A 20,489-nucleotide genomic window follows, 5' to 3' on the forward strand; every position below is an offset into this window, starting at 1 on the left:
AAACAGCCTTACCAAAAGCACCATGTCTTGCTCATCAGTATAACCCCAACTCTGAGAACAACAATTGACATGAGAAGACTTCTGATAACTGTTCAATGAATAGAGAATTTTTAAAAATATGGATCTTCGTGGATTCAAGAATGATCTCCCAAATTCACAGCTTTAAAAAATGAAACATAAAACGCATCTGTCCTTTTCATCAAAATCCCAGCAAGACCAAACACTGGACAAAAGCTCACATTCTCCCATATCTATCCGGCTCACAACAAATTATTGCTTCCACACAGTACTATTTTATGAATGGATAATCTACATACCATATTTTTATGGGTAAACGTACTTAATTATCCATTTTTCTCCCCAAAACAGGAACACCAGCACCAAGAACACTAAGCAACTCTCCTAAGAAGAAGGCATGTCATTCCAAACCTCTGGTGTCCACAGGTGGTTAATTAGACAAGCAAAAACAAGGAGCCAACTTTTGGGGGAGAATTAAAGACCTAATTTACAAATAAAATATGCAAATTCCTACCCCCAGCTGACACCAAGGGACCAAGGACAAATAAACACTTTCATTTTCCATTACCTCCATTTTCTATTACCATAAGAAAACTAAAACATCTGTATCATTTAATTTACTTTCAATTTACTATTTTGGTTTTCTTTCCTAATTTTTAAAGCAGGCAGAGCAGTACTTCTAAAGAATGCTATTTTTTAAAAATACCTTCTTTTCTTCATCTAATGCAAAGCAGTTTTCCCCAGAAATGACTTTATATTGTTGGTTCCGATGTTACATTTTGCAGGAAATAAAATGTCTCTTATTCTTCTACAAAAAAAACCCAGACAACTAGATATGCAAGGAAGGTTTGTGTGCATTTGAAACCCTTTGGCTGATGTTTTATTTGGCCATATGACATGGTACTCATATCCCACCCTCCCAGCTAATGACTCTTATCACAAAGCAAACTTCTCCCCAAAGATCCTTCAAAGATGACAACTAATTGTAGATGCCGACTGGATGTTGAACATTTGTATGGTTTCCACCTTATTTTCCAAAGAAAGTGTAAAATGGCAGAGTAAAACTGCCACATTAATCTTTTGTTGAGACCTAGCATTTGGTCACATTTTAAGTCACATCCTCTCATTACTGGAATCACATTTTTATTTCAAATTAATCCTTCTTTTTTCCCTTCATTCAATATTGATTAAATGCTTTCCATGTGCTGGGTACTGAGCCAGCTCTGGGAACATAATTGTGAACAAAAGCCCATACAGGTCCAGCTTTAATGGAAAGTCCAGGCTGGTAGGGGAGACAGATCTGATTCAAATAATTTATGGTTTCAAACTGCATTTGAGGAGTCAGGTGAGGCCCTTTAAGGGAGTGAAGATGTGAGACTAGGTATTAAATAGGCCTAGAAACTGTCTGTGTTGTAGGGGGGTGGGGAAGAAGGAAGTTGGGTGAGGGCAGAAAAGTGCTGCAAAACAAAGAACAGCAGCTACCCAGACCCTGTGGTGGGAAAAAGTGGCCAGTGGCTGGACACCAAGACCTAGTTTATGTGAGACGGGAGAGGAAGGCTGGGGAGAGGCCCCGCCAAGCAGGACCTTGCAGGATGCTTCAGGATAGACGTCTTTACCCTAGGAGTGATAAGAAGGATCCAACTCACTTCATTAAAGAAACAAAACTGGTTAAATTCAACACATTTTCTGTAAAGCTAACATTGCAATAGAACTGATGAGAAAGTTCCACCTCATGTTCTCCTTGTTTCACCTAAATTACTGTATCACACTGGCAACTAATGAAACATATTTCCGCTACCTCCATTTTTCATGTGTATACTATGTCTAAGGTTCTTCTGACATTGTTTTCTTTGCTCTTCTAGTGATCATAATAAACATCATTTAAAACAGCAATTGTTATAAAGCATGGTGATAGCAGCCAAAATTTGTTGAAGTGTCACCATACACAAGACATTGGACCAAACAATTGCTGTGCATTTCCACACTGAAATCAGCTTCAAACTTAAAAATTATCTACTACTATTATCCTCACATGACAAAATGGGTCTCAGAGAAAAAAATGTTCTTTGACCAAAATCATATATCTAATGAATAGCCAAGTTGGTAATTACAAGTCTATTTTGTTTCAAGGTCTGTGTTTTTTTAAAAAATTGAGGTTGGGCTTCCCTGGTGGCGCAGTGGTTGAGAATCTGCCTGCCAATGCAGGGGACACAGGTTCGAGCCCTGGTCTAGGAAGATCCCACATGCCGCGGAGCAACTAAGCCCAAGTACCACAACTACTGAGCCTGTGCATCTGGAACCTCTGCTCCGCAACGAGATAGTGAGAGGCCCGCGCACCGCGATGAAGAGGGGCCCCGCTTGCCGCAACTAGAGGACGCCCTCGCACAGAAATGAAGACCCAACACAGCCAAAAATAAATAAATAAATAAATAAAAGTGAAATTCTTTAAAAAAAAAATTGAGGTTAAAGCCACATAACATAAAACTAATCATTTTAAACTGAACAACACATTGGCATTTAGGAATGTATAATGTTGTGCAATCATTACCTCTGTCTAGTCCCAAAGCATTTTCATCATGCCAAAATTAAACCCATATTCATTAAGCAATTACTGACCATTTTCTGCTTCCCCCACCCCAAGCAACCATCACTGTGTTTCATGTCTCTACGGATTACCTATTCTGGATATTTCATATAAACAGAATCATACATTATGTGACCTTCTGTGCCTGGCTTGATTTGCACTGAAATGCTGTTTAGCATCTTTTTATGTATTTGTTGGCCATTTGTGTAATTTAGAGAAATGTCTATTAAGCCCTTTGCCCATTTGAGTTGTTGGTATTTTTACTTTTGTGTTGTATATATTCTAGATACAAGATCCTTATCAGATATTATGTGATTTGTAAATACTTTCTCACATTCTGTACACTGTTTCACTTTCCTGATGGTACCCTTTGAAGCATAAAAGTTTTTGATTTTCATGAAGTCCAATTTATGTTTTTTTCTTTTGCTGCCTGTGCTTTTCATATCATATACAAGAAGCCATCACCAATTCCAAGGGTCATGATGATTTTTCCCCTGTGTTTTTCCTCCAAGACTTTTATGGTTTTAGATGTTTTATTTAGTCATTAATCCATTTTGAGTTAATTTTTTATATGGCGTGAGGTATCAAGGTCCATGCTTATAAACACTAACCTATGTAAAAGGCTGCTCCCAAAACCAAATTAAAGGTTATCTTCTGAAAATGAAAACGGGAAAATGAAATCAGCCCTTTGCAGAAGAAGCCTCCACCTGGAAAGAAAGTGCGAAGAACATTCTAGTTCCTCTCAGAAAGGAGTGTGGGGTTTACGTGCTGGTAGCAAGGATAATACATGGCCAACAGAAAGTTCTGCTTGGCCAGCAGTATGTGCAAAAGTTTTATATTAGTTGCTAATATAAAATGAGAAATTTCCACATAAGGATTCAGGCTTCCTGCTCCCTTTGGAGTAATGGAAGTTCTGGCCCAGTTTGCTGGGTACTCTGAACCCTTGAAGGAAGAAAGTCTCTTCAGTTTATCATAGACCTCAGGAGCCCTGCTTAATTAATTTTTCATTCACCCAACAGGCCCTTGTCAACATCTGGGTTGTAACCTCTGCCTACTAAGCAAGTCAGATGTTATATCCTGATCAATCTTACAGATCCCTGTCTGAAGAAAGATAGCCATACAAAGAGAAATCAAAGGGTAGAAACTGATGGCCTCTAAGGGTAAGTCCATGAGAGAGGTACATTACTAAGATGAAGATGGAGGCATAAAAAATAGTTTGGTGACACTCACCAGTAGGATTATTGTTCTGCTCTATCCACCTACAGCTTGTAATGAGATTCTCTCTGCCACTCCTCTGTTTGACCAAGTATTCCTCCTTCACATCTCAATGCAGATGTCAGTTCCTCCAGGATGCCTTCCCAAATCCTCCACTTGTAGATTAAGGAACACTCTCATGTCCCACTATAACATTATTCCATAATGGGCTAAATAATTTGCAGAGCCCAGTAAAAAATGAAAATCTAGGGCCTCGTGTTCAAAGTTATTAAAGATGTCAAGGCAGTTGACAGCAGGGCATTGAGCCAAGTGGGGGACCCTTCTAAACCTGGGGCCCTGGGCAGCTACAGAAGTTACAGGCCTGAGGAACAGAACTTGTATTTTTCTCTTCCGTCACGGCACTCACTTCTTTTCACCTCCATTGTTTCCGCTCACCTTTGAATCACCCCAGTGGAAAACACAGTGCCTGGCATGCAGTAAACTTTAAGAAATAAAGATTGGCTGACTTAATGAGACGATAGGAGTGGATAATGTTTAAACCACCATGAAATCTGGAGTTATTGTTCTGACATCCATTGTCAGCTGCTCTACAAATGCTCCTTCATATTTTATCTTCCATAACAATGACACTATGTCAATCTATCCAGGGAGCCCCAGCAATGGTAATGCCGCATGTTAATAAAATCCCCATCTTTCCCCACAGAGCTATTTCTTAACACGAAGCTTTAGAATCTAGATAATCAGGGCAGAGTACACTGGAGGTCCAAATACTAAAACCACGCAAAGCTATGCTAGACACATTGCTACATTAAATATAAAACTAATATTACTTGAGTGCCTAAAGAGGAGAATGTGGAATGTTGGGTAGGGTGATCCTTCTGCTGCTAGTCTAGAAATGACCACCTGGTACAAAGTTTGTGCTATGGGGCATCTCAGGGCCTGAGATAATGCCATAATTACACGTTAGCTTTCCCTAGTCATAATATCTTAGAAACTGGAAGATGTGAGGAGGAGGAGAGAAAAGGTAAAACTAAACAAAAAGACTAAATTATTTTTACACATACAAGGGCTCCTTGGAAGGTCTAAACAGCAACATTAGCAAAATTACAAAAGTATACCCCAGAAAAAAAAAAGCCAGATAGCAGACAAAAACTTACTAGTTTATTTTATATATTCCACAAAGGACAACAAAGATGAGAAATGCACAGTTTTTCAAAGGAGCAACAGGGTAAAAACCCTCATCTCCTTTAAAACTTAGGGTATCAGTAAATGCTAAAAGGAGTTCTTCAAGCTGGAACAAAACAACATGAATTAATAACATGCGAGTATACTACACACTGACAAAGGTATATGACCAATAAAAATCAGAATACTGCAATGTGGTAGTGTGTTAACCACTTTGGTAAAAAGGTTAATGAAGAAAAGTATTAAAATAACTTTATCTACAATAATTTGTTAGTGAATACACAATATAAAAAGAGGTAAATGGTGACAACAAAAAAGAGGGAGAATATAAGGGTAGAGTTTTTGTATGCAATTGAAGTTAAGCTGTTATCAGCATAAAATAGATTGTTACATCTATAAGATGTTTTACATAAGCCTCATGGTAACAACAAAGCAAAAACCTATACTAGATACACAAAAGATAAAGAAAAGTGAATCAAAACATACCACTAAAGAAAATCACCAATTCACAAAAAAGGACAGCTAGGAAGGAAGAAATGAGAGAATTACAAAAGAGCCAGGAAACAATAGGATGGCATTAGTACAAAAATAGTCAGCAAATATAAGACAGACATCACACCAGTAACTTTAAAATCATATGACATTACAAACCAACAGGAAGAAAGCTGAGAAACCTAAAAACATATGGGAACTAAACAACACCATTCTGAATACCCAATGGGTCAAAGAAAAAATTCTAAAAAAAACTCTCAAAACGAATGAAAATGGAAATGCAACACACATCAAAACCTACGGGGTGCTACAAAAGCAGTTCTTAGAGGGAAGTTAATAGCAATAAGAAATATATAAGAAAATAAAAAGATCACAAATAACCTAACATTACACCTCAAGAACTAGAAAAAGAAGAACAAAGCCCGAAGTCAGTAAAAGGAAGGAAATAACAAAAAGCAGAGAAGAAATATATTAAGTTGAGACCAGAAAAACAACAGAAAAAAATCAACAAAATTAAAAGCTGGGTTTTTTTTAAAGATAAACAAAACTGACAAGTTTTTAGCTTAGACTAAGGAAAAAAAAAAAGAGAGAGCAGACATAAATAAAATCAGACATGAAAGAGGAGATACTACAACAAATACAATAAGAATACACCAGATTGGGGCAGGCAGACCTTCAAGATGGCGGAGGAACAAGAAGTGAAGATCACCTTCCTCCCCACAAATACATCAAAAATACATCTACTTGTGGAACAACTCCTATAGAACACTTACTGAATGCTGTCAGAAGACGTAAGACTTCCTAAAAGGCAAGAAACTCCCCATGTACCTGGGTAGGGCAAAAGAAAAAAGGAAAAACAGAGAAAAAAGAATAGGGATGGGACCCGCACCAGAGGGAGGGAGCTGTGAAGGAGGAAAGGTTTCCACACACTAGGAAGCCCCTTCACTGGCGGAGACGGGGGGTAGGCAGGAGGGAAGCTTTGGAGCCACAGAGGAGAGCACAGCAACAGGGCTGCGGAGGGCAAAGCGGAGACATTCCCGCACAGAGGATCGGTGCCGACCGGCACTCACCAGCCCGAAAGGCTTGTCTGCTCACCCGCCAGGGCGGGCAGGGCTGGGAGCTGAGGCTCCGGCTTAGGAGGTCAGATCCCAGGGAGAGGACTGGGGTTGGCTGCGTGAACACAGCCTGAAGGGGGCTAGTGCACCACAGCTAGCCGGGAGGGAGTCTGGGAGAAACTCTGGATCTGCCTAAGAGGCAAGAGACTATTGTTTTGGGGTGCGTAAGGAGAGGGGAATCAGAGCACTGCCTAATCGAGCTCCAGACACAGGCGCGAGCCACAGCTATCAGCGCGGACACCAGAGACAGGCATGAAATGCTAGGCTGCTGCTGCACCCACCAAGAAGCCTGTGTGTAAGCAAAGGTCACTATCCACACCTCCCCTCCTTGGAGCCTGTGCAGCCCGCCAATGCCAGGGTCCCATGAACCAGGGAAAACTTCCCCTGGAGAACACACAGCAGGCCTCAGGCTGTTGCAACGTCACGCCGGCCCCTGCTGCCACAGACTCGCCCTACATTCCGTACCCCTCCAGCCCCCGGCCTGAGTGAGCCAGAGGCCCCTAATCAGCTGCTCCTTTAACCCTGTCCTGTCTGAGTGAAGAACAGACACCCTCAGGCGACCTACACACAGAGGCAGGGCCAAATCCAAAGCTGAACTCTGGGAGCTGTGCAAACAGAGAAGAGAAAGGGAAATCTCTCCCAGCAGCCTCAGGAGCAGCGGAATTAAATCTCCACAATCAACTTGATGTACCCTGCATCTGTGGAATACATGAATAGACAACGAATCATCCCAAAGCTGAGGTGGTGGACTTTGGGAGCAACTGTAGACTTGGGGCTTGCTTTCTGCATCTAATTTGTTAATGGTTTTATACTTTTTTTAGCTTAGTATTTAGAGCTTATTATCATTAGTAGATTTGATTACTGATTTGGTTGTTCTCTTCCTTTTTAATATATATATATATATATATATATATATATTTATTTATCCTTTTTCTCTTTTTGTGAGTCTGTATTTGTATGGTTCTTTGTGTGATTTTGTGTGTATAGCTTTGATTTTACCATTTGTCCTAGGATTCTCTCTATCTGCTTTTTGATTTTTGAGGTTTTGTTTTGTTTTGTGCTAGCCCAGTTTTTAGTGCTTGCTATCATTGGTGGATTTGTTTTTTGGTTTGGTTGTTCTCTTCTTTCTTTCAATTACTTTCTTTATTTCTAATATTTTTTATTTTAATATCTTTATTTATTTTTCTTTCTTTCTTTCATTTTCTTTCCCCCCCTTTTCTTCTGAGCTGTGTGGCTGACAGGGTCTTGGTGCTCTGGCTAGGTGTCAGGCCTGAGCCTCTGAGGTGGGAGAGCCGAGTAAAGGACATTGGTCTATCAGAGACCTCCCGGCCCCACGTAATATCAAATGACAAAAGCTCTCCCAGGAATCTCCGTCTCAATGCTAAGACCAGCTCTACTCAATAATCAGCAAGCTACAGTGCTAGGCACCCTATGCCAAACAACTAGCAACACAGGAACACAACCAAACCCATTAGCAGAGAGGCTACCTAAAATCATAATAAGTTCACAGACACCCCAAAACACGCCACTAGACATGGCTCTGCCCACCAGACAGACAAGATCCAGCCACACCCACCAGAACACAGGCACCAGTCCCCTCCACCAGGAAAACTACACAACCCACAAAAGAACCAATCTTACCCACTGAGGGCAGACACTAAAAACAACAGGAACTACAAACCTGCAGGCTGCAAAAAGTAGAACCCAAACACAGGAAGTTAAGCAAAATGAGAAGAAAGAGAAATACACAGCAAATGAAGGAGCAAGGTAAAAACCCACCAGACCAAACAAATGAAGAGGAAACAGGCAGTCTACCTGAAAAAGAGTTCAGAGTAATGATAGTAAGGATGATCCAAAATCTTAGAAATAAAACCGAGAAAATATGAGAAACGTTTAACATGGAACTAGAAGAACTAAAGAGCAAAACAAGCAATGATGAACAACACAATAAATGAAATTTAAAATTCTCTAGAAGGAATCAATAGCAGAATAACTGAGGCAGAAGAACGGATAAGTGACCTGGAAGATAAAATAGTGAAAATAACTAACGCAGAGAAAAGAAAAAAGAAGGAAAAGAACTGAGGACAGTCTCAGAGACCTCGGGGACAACATCAAATGCACCAACATTTGAATTATAGGATTCCCAGAAGAAGAAGAGAAAAAAAAAGGGACTGAAAAAATATTTGAAGAGATGTTAGCTGAAAAATTACCTAATATGGGAAAGGAAATAGTCAATCAAATCCAGGAAGCACAGAGTCCCATACAGGATAAATCCAAGGAGAAAGATGGCAAGACACATATTAATCAAATGACCAAACATTAAATATAAAGAAAAAATATTAAAAGCAGCACGGGAAAAGCAACAAATAACATACAAGGGACACTGAATAAGGTTAACAGCTGATTAGTCAGGAGAAACTCTGCAAGCCAGAAGGCAGTGGCAGGACATATTTAAAGTGATCAAAGGGAAAAACCTACAACCAAGATTACTCTAGCCAGCAAGGATCTCGTTCAGATTCCATGGAGAAATTAAGGCCCTTACAAACAAGCAAAAGCTAAGAGAATTCAGCACCACTAAACCAGCTTTGCAACAAATGCTACAGAAACTTCTCTAGGCAGGAAACACAAGAGAAGGAAAAGACCTACAATAACAAACCCACAACAATTAAGAAAATGGTAATAGGAACATACACATTGATAATTACCTTAAATGTAAATGGATTAAATGCTCCCACCAAAAGACATAGACTGGCTGAATGGATACAAAAACAAGACCTATATACATGCTGTCTACAAGAGACCCACTTCAGACCTAGGGACACATACAGACTGAAAGTGAGAGGATGGAAAAAGATATTCCATGTAAATGGAAATCAAAAGAAACCTGGAGTAGCAATTCTCATATCAGACAAAATAGACTTTAAAATAAAGACTATTACAAGAGACAAAGAAAGACACTACATAATGATCAAAGGATCAATCCAAGAAGAAGATAAAACAATTGTAAATATTTATGCACCCAACAAAGGAGCACCTCAGTACATAAGGTGAATGCTAACATCCATAAAAAGGGAAATCGACAGTAAAATCAGAATACTCCCTAACACCAAACAACAAAAACAAACTCAAAATGGATTAAAGACCTAAATGTAAGGCCAGACAGTATAAAACTCTTAGAGGAAAACATAGGCAGAACATTCTATGACATAAATCACAGCAAGATCCTTTTTGAACCACCTCCTAGAGGAATGGAAATAAAAACAAAAATAAACAACTGGGACCTAATGAAACTTAAAAGCTTTTGCACAGCTAAGGAAACCATAAACAAGACGAAAAGAAAATCCTCAGAATGGCAGAAAACATTTGCAAATGAAGCAACTGACAAAGGATTAATCTCCAAAATATACAAGTAGCTCATGAAGCTCAGTATCAAAAAAAAAAAACCAATCCAAAAATGGGGAGAACACCTAAATAGACATTTCTCCAAAGAAGATACACAGATTGCCAACAAGCACATGAAAGGATGCTCAATATCACTAATCATTAGAGAAATGCAAATCAAAATCAAAATGAGGTATCACCTCACACCAGTCAGAATGGCCATCATCAAAAAATCTGAGCTTCCCTGGTGGCGCAGTGGTTGAGAGTCCGCCTGCCGATGCAGGGGACGCGGGTTTGCGCTCCGGTCCAGGAAGATCCCACATGCCACGGAGCAGCTGGGCCCGTGAGCCATGGCCGCTGAGCCTGCGTGTCTGGAGCCTGTGCTCCGCAACGGGAGAGGCCACAACAGTGAGAGGCCCGCGTACCGCAAAAAAAAGAAAAAAAAAAACTACAAACAATAAATGCTGGAGAGGGTGTGGAAGAAAGGGAACCCTCTTGCAATGTTGGTGAGAATGTAAATTGATACAGCCACTATGGAGAACAGTACGGAGGTTCCTCAAAAAACTAAAAATAGAACTACCTTACGTCCCAGCGTTCCCACTACTGGGCATGTACCCTGAGAAAACCATCATTCAAAAAGAAGCATGTACCACAATGCTCATTGCAGCTCTATTTACAATAGCTAGGACACGGAAGCAACCTAAGTGTCCATCGACAGACAAATGGATAAAGAAGATGTGGCACATATATACAATGGAATATCACACGGCCATCAAAAGAAATGTAACTGAGTTATTGGTAGTGAGGTGGATGGACCTAGAGACTGTCATACAGAGGGAAGTAAGTCAGAAAAACAAATACCACATGCTAATACATATATATGGAATCTTAAAAAAAAAAAAAAAAGGTTCTGAAGAGCCTAGGGCTGGGACCAGAATAAAGATACAGATGGAGAGAATGGACTTGAGGACACGGGGAGGGGGAAGGGTAGTCTGGGACAAAGTGAGAGAGTGGCATGTACCTATATACACTATCAAGTGTAAAACAGATACCCAGTGGGAAGCAGATGCATAGTACAGGGAGATCAGGTTGGTGCTTTGTGTCCACCTAGAGGGGTGGGATAGGGAGGGTGGGAGGGCGATGCAAGAGGGAGGAGATATGGGGATATATGTATAGCTGATTCACTTTGTTATACAACAGAAACTAACACACCATTGTGAAACAATTATACTCTAATAAAGATGTTAAAAAATATATATTCAGTAAAGGCAAAGATATTCATATCCTGTGATCCAAAGACATTCATATCCTGTGATTAGAAAAAAAGAAATACACCAGATCATGAGGTTATTGAATAAACTGGATAACCTGAAACAAATGAATAAATTCCTAGAAACACGCAACCTACCAAAACTGAACTACAAAGAATTAGAAATCTGAACAGACTAATAATGGTTAAGGAAACTGAATTTGAATTCAAAAACCTCCCAGCACAGAAATCCCAGGACCAGATGGCTTCACTGGTGAATTCCACCAAACATTTAAAGAAGAATAAACATCAATTCTTCTCAAATACTTCCAGAAAATTGAAGAGGAGGGAATGCTTCCAAAATCATTTTACAAGACCAGCATTACCCTGATACCAAAACCAGGTAATACCACAAGAAAAGACTACAGACTAATATCTCTGATGAATATACATGCAAAAATTCTCAAAATAATAGCAAACCAAATTGAATAACACATCAGAAGGATCATACAGCTTAATTACGTGGATTTATCCCTGGGTGCAAGGACGCTTCAATGCAGGCAAATCAATAACTATGATATATCACGTTAGTAGAATGAAAAGTAAAAACCATATGATTATCTCAATAGATTCAAAAAGAAGCATTTCAAATTATATGCTTTCATGATAAAAACCTTCACCATATTGGGTACAGAAGGACCATACCTCAACATAATAAAGGCCATATATGACAAACCCACAGCTGACACCATACTCAACAGTGAAAGACTGAAAGTTTTTCCTCTAAGATCAGGAGTAGGACAAGGGTGCCCATTCTCACCACTCTTAGCATGGTACTGGTAGTCCTAGCTAAAGCAAGTAGGCAAGACAAAGAAATAAAAAGCATCCAAATTGAAAAGGAAGAAGTAAAATTGACATGAATTGCAGATAGTATGTCCTTAAATATAGAAAATCCAAAAGGTTCAACCAAAAAGCTGTTGGAACTAATTAACAAATTCAGTAAGTTTGTAAGCTATAAAATCAACATACAAAAATCAGTTTCATTTCTGTACACTAACAACAAAATATCTCCAAGAGAATAAAGAAAACTATCTCACTCACAACAGCATCAAAACCAATAAAATACTTAGAAATAAATTTAACTGAGGGGGTGAAAGATCTCTGAAAACTGGAAGACTCTGATGAAAGAAAGTGAAGAAAACACAAACAAATGGAAATATATCCCATGTTCATGGATTAGAAGAATATTGTTAAAATGTCCATAATACCCAAAGCCATCCATAGATTCAATGCAATCTCTGAAAATTTCAATGGCATTTCTCAGTGAAATAGAAAAAACAATCCTAAAATTCATACGGAATAACAAAAGGTCCTGAATAGCCAAAATGATCCTGAGAGAGAACAAAGAAGAACAAATCACACTTCCTGCTCTCAAAATATATTACAAAGCTATAGTAACTAAAACAGCACGGTACTGGTATAAAAAAAGACACAAAGCATAGAGAGTCCAGATTTATTCCTGCATATAGAGTCAACTAATATTTGACAAGAGAGCCAAGGACACTCAATGGGGAAAGGATAGTCTCCTTAAAAAATGGTGCTGGGAAAGTTGAATTACCACATGCAGAAAATAAAACTGGACTCCCATTTTACACCATTTACAAAAATTAACTCAAAATGGATTAAACACTTAAACATAAGACTTGATACTGTGGAACTCCTAGAAGAAAACATAGGGAAGAAGCTCCTTGACATTGGCCTTGGCAATGATTTTCTTTTTTAATAAGACATCAAAAGCACAAGCAAAAATCAGCAAGTGGGACTAGATCAAACTTTAAAAATGTGCACAGCAAAAGAAATAATCAACAAAATTCCTAAGTAACCTATGGAATGGGAAAAAATATTTGCAAATCATAGATAAGGGGTTAATACCCAAAGTATAAAAGGAACTCATCCAAATCAATAGCAAAAAAAAAAAAAAAATGCTCATTAAAAATTGGGCAGAGAACTTGAATAGACATTTTTCCAAAGAAGACATACAAATTGCCAACAGATATATGAAAAGGTGCTCAATACATCACTAATCATCAGGGAAATGTATATCAAAAGCACAATGAGATGTCACCTCATACCTGTTAAAATGACTATCAAAAGAAGATAAGAGATAACAAGCATTGGCAAGGATGCAGAGAAAAGGGAACCCTTGTGCACTGTTGAAGGGAATGTAAACTGGTGCAGCCACCATGGAAAACAGTATGGAGATTCCTAAAAAAATTACAAATATAACTACCACACGATGCAGCAATCCCATTTCTGGGTATATAGCCAAAGAAAATAAAATGAGAGCCTCGAAGAGCTAGGAGAGATCCTATGTTAAACGCAGCATTGCTTACAATAGCCAACATATGGAAACAACCTAAATGTCTATCTTTGGATGAATGGATAAAGAAGATGTGGTATGTATAAACAGTGAAATATTATTCTGCATGAGAAAGAAATCCTGCCATTTGTGACAACATGGATGAACCCTGAGGGAATTATGCCAAGTGAAATAAGTCAGACAAAGGATAAAAACAGTATGATACCACTTATATGTGGAATCTAAAAAAGTTCATCTCACAGAAACAGAGAGTATAATGGTGGTTGCCAGGAGCTTAGGGGTGGGGAAAATGAGGGGATGTTGGTCAGGGGATACAAATTGCTATTATAGTTAACAATATTATATTATATACATGAAAGGTGCTAAGAGAGTAAATCTTAAATGTTCTAACCAAAAAAAAAAAAAACAAAAAGTAATCATGTGCGGTGATGGAGGGGTTCACTACCTCTCTTGTAATTATTTCACAATATATGTGTGTATGAAATCATCACATTGCACACCTTAAACTTACACAATGTTACATGTCAATTATATCTCAATAAAGCTGGAAAAAAGTAGGGAATCACCAACAAAGCTGTGACCGAGTTAGAACTCAACTCAAAGTATTAATAGGACTCAAAGCAACTGACAGTGGCATACCTTGAAGCTAGCAGAAGCCAGGGGATTTGATGAACGTTAACTACTTGATTCAACCCAGATAAAACATGAGCACTCCAAGAGAACTTTCTGTGATAACAGAAACGTTCTATATTTGTCCTGCCCAAAATGGTAGCCACTAGACACATGTATCTTTTGAGTATTTGAAATAGGGCTAGTGTGACTAAACATAAAAATTTAATTTTATTCAATAGTCACCAATTTAGGTTTAAATTTAAATAGCCCCATGTGGCGAGAGTTACTATATTGGACAGAGAAGCTCAAGAGAAACAGTGACCCAGACAAAGCCCGAGGGAAAATATTTGTGGACTAGTCAGATATATTAATAAGTAAAGAATGTAGAAATACGTTCAAGCAAAACTTATCTGCATTTCATAAAGGCAATCAAAATAGCCTTGTACGAGGTGTTGAAATGATAATTCCACAAACTTTGTGGCCCTGTAATGTATAAACAAACATCTGGCAACTGTCATACAGAAAGAGACAATCCCCTAGGCAGTCGAGATGGAGATGGAGTAAGGTCGGGAAAACGCAAGTCACGTCAACCAGAGAGTTCATGGTAAGGCTGGTGGTGTCCCAGGGACTTGCAAAGACTTGGAGGGTCAGATTTCCCCGGGAGGCTGCCACCTAACAAAGATGAGTACGGATAGATGCTAACAGGAATGTTCGAAGAGATTTCACATATGCAGGAAGCTGGCTTAACGAAAAGAACTGTATCAATCTTGCATCACTGTAAGTCCTGCTGTGGCCTTCGATGTCAAGCCATAAAACTGGTTCCCTGGAAATGAGAACACCTCTTGCTTTCTCTGATTCCTCAAACTGTGTGTGTGGCGGTGGTGGCGGAGGGGGCGGTCATGGAAAAAATCTGAGGAAGGCAAAACAAGGAAAAAGCAAGAAATCCGAAGGAGAAGATCAGAAACAGGAAACAGAAATTTAAAAATAATTTAAAAAATAGTGAGAGGCAATAAAATGCTCATAAGGAGATGGGATGCTCCCAGGGAGAAAAGGATGAAAAATCAGAGGGTGGAGAATAGGTCACAAGGACCTCTGTGAACTTATGTAGAAAATCACAAATTACATGCATCCTAGGAGCTACAATGCTACACAGAAAACTACTCGCTATTAAGTAAAAGGAGGGAAGGGAGAAAGGAGTCGGGAGAGTGATACAATAAGCCAAGACCAAAATAAAACAAAACAAACAAAAGCTAGGACACCTGCCCTAGCATTTGACAGCAGTGAGTTACTTAATGCAGAAAAAATAAAAATGACCGACAAGTGTACTCGCACAATGGGCTGAGACAAAACTGAATATATTAACACAGATATTGGTAACTCGGAGGAACTGCTTAGAATCAATCTCTTGCTAACACTGTAGTTCAAATTCAAACAAAACCTGAAGTATAAGCTATGCTTCTAAATGCAGTCCCATCACATAGCAGTAGTTCAAAACAGAACAGGCTTACCAGGGCAGGGAAAGAGACAAATTCCATCTCACAACACACCATGGAGGAAGGTGTTTATTGAAAGTACCAACTTCAGCACTCAAGTTTTGCACCTTGAGATTAGTGATTTTTGAATCACTTCCTAAGGTATTACTATGACTGTGCATTCAGCAATGTCAGCTGAGATGTAATTTGCCAACCAGTGCAACTCTCATCTCTCACACAGGTTCAGATCAAGAGTTCTCTCTCTACCAAGAGTTTTTTTTTTTTTTTTTCCTTCCTAGAAAGGATTCCAACAAAAAATAGTGTCATTTCCTTTGCTTGGTCACAGTCCCATTTTGGTATAAGTTGGACTGGGTCAGAGCAGAGAATCTGAGAGGAGATATACGATTAAAGTCCCCAAGTACATTTAGTAGCTGATGCCAACTCAGGGTTAATAGTGTGGTTGAAGGCAAACAGTCTGAGCTACGGAAATGGAGTTTAGATTTGGTTTCATACCAACTTGTAGCCTTGTAGACTTAAATTTAACATGAAGTGCTCCAATTACCTATTTTACAGAACATCAAAAGAAGAAATTTCTGCTAAGGAAGAATTTAAGAGGACTGAGGAAGGACAAAGGGCTGATTAGTGCCAAAGATGCAACTGAAGTTTCTGATTCCCACTTGATTATTCAGTGTGCACCACTTGTGATCAAGTTCATTTTTCCACTTAAGAACTGGAAACTTCCCAAAAGCGTTAGCAAGAGAAAACCATCACTAGCGTAAGCAAGCACAGATATATCAAGCCAAATGTAGCTCATCAACCCTGAGTTTTATATAACATTTTATTCACTATGTAAGATGTTTTTCCCCCGCAAAAAAATATCTCTTCTTTAGCATTCTGGTCCCACAAGATACACCTTGAAGAAAGGCTTTCACAGATCAAATATGGTAGGAAATTTCAAATACTAAGTTCTCTTTCAGGATATTTACCAAGGCAGGAGCACGTTAAAGACTCTGAGAAGTTCCGAAGTAAAGAAAGCAGATATTGCCCCAACATTCTCCCCAAATGTTTTTGGCCTTGGAACCACTTTTCCTTTGTTCTCTCTATAAAACCCCAATTATTATTGTATATCTAGAGTCCCATGGGAGATTCAGGAACTACTCAGGTACCCCTAAGATAATTACACTGTAAGACTCTTAACACATAGTAGGTATGCGAAAAGATAGCAGAAGAGATCAAATACTCCTCAGACATAGCTTTGCACGGGCAGAAAAAAAGGGGGGGAAAAAGCTAGTGTTTATTGACATCTGCTGTGTAGCGGAATTCCTTTAGGAGCTTTTCAGTGGCAGTAAATCATCACAACAATTCTATGGTTTGTATCAACATTCTCTTACTTGCAGAAGAGGACACCAAAGTTCAGGAATATCCCACTCAGCCCACTCAAGGTCATATGGTCCAGAGATGACAAGGCATGGATTTGGAAGGCTTGCGCTCCATCCCCTGTAACACACAGGTGTAGTCTTGCCACAGATTATGCAGATTCCTGTAAAACTAAACCATTTTGAAAAAGTTGTCCTGTGTGACATCCCAATATTGTTAATGACTTCCCTCTGTTTCCAACTGTCCGCTTAGTATAATGAAGTAAACCATTTAAATGGAAATTCAAACTTGCTCTATGACCTTGTCTTTGTTAGAATATGCCAAAGTAAATCAACATGAGATTTTTGGATGGCACACCGTTTATTAAACAACAGCATGCCAAGACAGAAAACCCTAATACTGCTACAGAACTTCAGATATCAGTTTGTAGTACAAGTTTCTAGGTTACAAGAGACATGCAAGAGGATTCGTTGGGTTTAAGAAACCCAACAACAGGAAAACAGGCAACACTTTGTCCTAAGGTACAACACTAAAGAAAACTCAAGCCATCTTCCATCTCTTTCTGACATCTGAGTCACTCTACACGGGTTTCCTTTGTATTCCTTGCTACGTGAAAGGAAACAGCTACCAGTAACTCTCTAGCAAATCCCTCATATGTTGTGAGACCAAGTAGATTCAAAATGGAATCTGAGCTACAGTTCTAAATTCTTTAAGGAAAGGCCCCAACTTGGGTGCAATCTTCCATGGGGACTCTAACATGGACATGGCCAATGGAAACCCCATAATATGGAATGGGAAAAAGCGATCTCCACACAGGATGTGTGGGCGGTGCCACTAAGGCAACCAACACAATCTATAAAGACTTGCCCAAAAGCACACTAAGCCCTTCAAGAGAAAATCCACATGTTAATATTCAAGTGACTTTTAACTGGGAAGATCGGTGGGGGCAGGGGGTGGGAAGAGAGACTAGTTTTAAATGAAAAGTAGAGAAATCTATCATGCTGTTGCAACAAAAATAACCCAACTTATGCTAAAGTTATAAAAAGGCGAAAGGGAAAAAAATTTTCACACCTGCAACAGAATCATTAAAACATGACAGGATGGTTGGAGTTTGTCAGAATTAAGGGTCACCTGCTGTTACACATTTCACCCTCATCCCAATCCCAGCCCTTGAAAAGAGAGCTGAAGGGATTTTCACCGAGACAAAATCAAGCAGAGGATGGATCTGCCAAAGACTATTTATTCTACTCTGAAAGAAATATTGTAAAGTCCTGTTGCTAACAGCTTCGTTTTGATTCTGATTCCATTTTTTGTTTTAGGCATTTAGAGTGATGTATATTTTATTTTTTAATTCTGTTAGAAAAGGAGGGCAATCATTCTAAGGATGCAGAGAGGTCTTCGTGTCTGAGTTGGTGTTGATGCTTTCAGAAAAAATAATGAACGTTTCTTTCTCAGAACCTAAGTACAAGACCAAATTTATTTATTTTTTTTTTATTTATTTATTTTTTTTCTTGCGTTATGCGGGCCTCTCACTGTCGTGGCCTCTCCCATTTGCGGAGCACAGGCTCCGGACGCGCAGGCTCAGCGGCCATGGCTCACGGGCCCAGCCGCTCCGCGGCACGTGGGATCCTCCCGAAACGGGGCACGAACCCGCGTCTCCTGCATCGGCAGGCGGACTCTCAAGCACTGCGCCACCAGGGAAGCCCAAGACCAAATTTAAAATCTGCATCCAGGCAGACCCAAAATAATTTTCACAATTCCTCTTTAAATTACTAGATTGCAAGATTAAATATAGAGCATCAAGTACCCTGATATTACTTTGCATTGCATTTACAAAATTTAAAATACTCTATATATTTTAAATAAACTAAGCAACTACTTTTATTTGATGGTCCTAAAATTTCTTTTATTTCCTATTTTAAAATATGATTTAGGAAGAAAAATTACAATCTCTTTAAACTACTCTAAACTTCCACGTGATGGGGCTCCTTACCAAGCATCTATGTGAAGTAACAAAGAGCTCTATGAGTATTATGTTTAATCTCCATAATGATTCTACAGATTACAGATTATTATCTTCATCTTAAAGCTAGGAATACCTAGGTTTAGGTAAAGGAACTCCTCAAGGACATATAGCTATGAGACTGAGAGTCAGAACCCTCCCTGTTATCCGTGACATCGACAGAACAGAGGAACAGAGGTTAGGGTGTTAGTAAAGATCTATTAATAAGTACGAAGCCTCTTTGTAATAATGAAAATGAAAACTTGATGCAGTTGTGACTTGCTCTCATATTGACAAGTTGAAATGTTTCAGAGCATTCCTTCAGCATTTATTGATTTCTATTTCCATAGCTCTTCATAGCCTACAAAGAATTATCACATTATTTAACTCCGATACTATTATACCCTTCATATTTTAATTGGTACTGATTAATCTATTCCATATGTCACTCCAAAAGCGATTTTAGATGTATTCTATCCTTGATACATAGCCTTCCATTGTTCCCAAGTTGCTGTTACTTCCCTCATATGCCTGGGTCTCAGCAACCCTATACATCCAGGTGGCAACCCTCTTGTACCCACTGCTATGATTTAAAAAAAAAAAAATCAGAAATATGCGAGAGTATAGATACATGGCACCACAAAATCCCCAGCGCAAGAGAAACATTTTGTTGAGCTGCGTTCCTCCAGGCTTGCGAGGAAGCAGCAACTGTTCTCGCAATATACCTAAAGCCAACAACGCCAAGAAGGATGGGTTCTGTCAGAGCAGCACCTATCTGCACCTTCAAATAGTGTAAGACTCGCCAGCAGACCGTCCTCATTCACGGTTAGCTGCATCTAGTCATAGTACACAAGATCTTCACTGATGTTCTTTCTTTTAGAAAACTAGCTCAAAAGGGTCACTAAGTTCTTTTATTCTCCTTGCTTGGGGGGGTGGGGTGAATAAAAAGCAGAAAATTAAAACCAAAGAAAATACTGAAGACAGTTTCTCCCTTCTTAAAGAGATCTTACCAATGACTACCTTTTCCATCCATTTAAGGGAAAAATGGATGCAGAACTTTATCTCTTATGGTTTCTCATAGAAGGTATCTCCTTCAACACAACCAGTTGAAAAGTAAAATAGCTAGAAAAACTTGTGGGGGGAGTGAGTATTGTTTTGGTGCTGTGTTTTGTTTGGGGTCCACACCATCACTAGCAAGTTTGACTGATACTGTCCTCAATCAAATCAGAGACCTAAAAACTCCACAGACTTGACCAGGCTCCACAGACCCCCTGGGGACATACCAACAATCACAGCAAAGGCTCAAGTGTCCCATGTCACACTCACGCTTTTCAAAACTTGACAAAATCTAAGTTTTAACACAATGATTAAATGGTCTTAACACTCGCCTCCCATCCAAACACTCTT

At 39.1% G+C, this 20,489-nt stretch overlaps 2 protein-coding genes across 2 annotated transcripts in view; one reads left to right on the forward strand and one right to left on the reverse strand.

Moving 5' to 3' along the window:
- The window catches only part of FHIT (fragile histidine triad diadenosine triphosphatase), an 813,394-nt gene that overhangs the window by 432,668 nt on the left and 360,237 nt on the right, over window positions 1-20,489 (reverse strand). The window lies entirely within an intron of this gene.
- Window positions 19,696-20,489, forward strand: part of LOC103080574 (ferritin heavy chain-like) — a 133,581-nt gene continuing 132,787 nt past the window's right edge. The window contains 1 exon segment of the mRNA XM_082930965.1: window positions 19,696-19,874. Coding sequence (XP_082787091.1) covers window positions 19,696-19,874 — 179 coding nt within the window.

Source organism: Lipotes vexillifer, unplaced genomic scaffold (genome assembly GCF_000442215.2).
Source record: "Lipotes vexillifer unplaced genomic scaffold, Lipotes_vexillifer_v1.1 scaffold212, whole genome shotgun sequence".
NCBI lineage: Eukaryota > Metazoa > Chordata > Mammalia > Artiodactyla > Lipotidae > Lipotes > Lipotes vexillifer.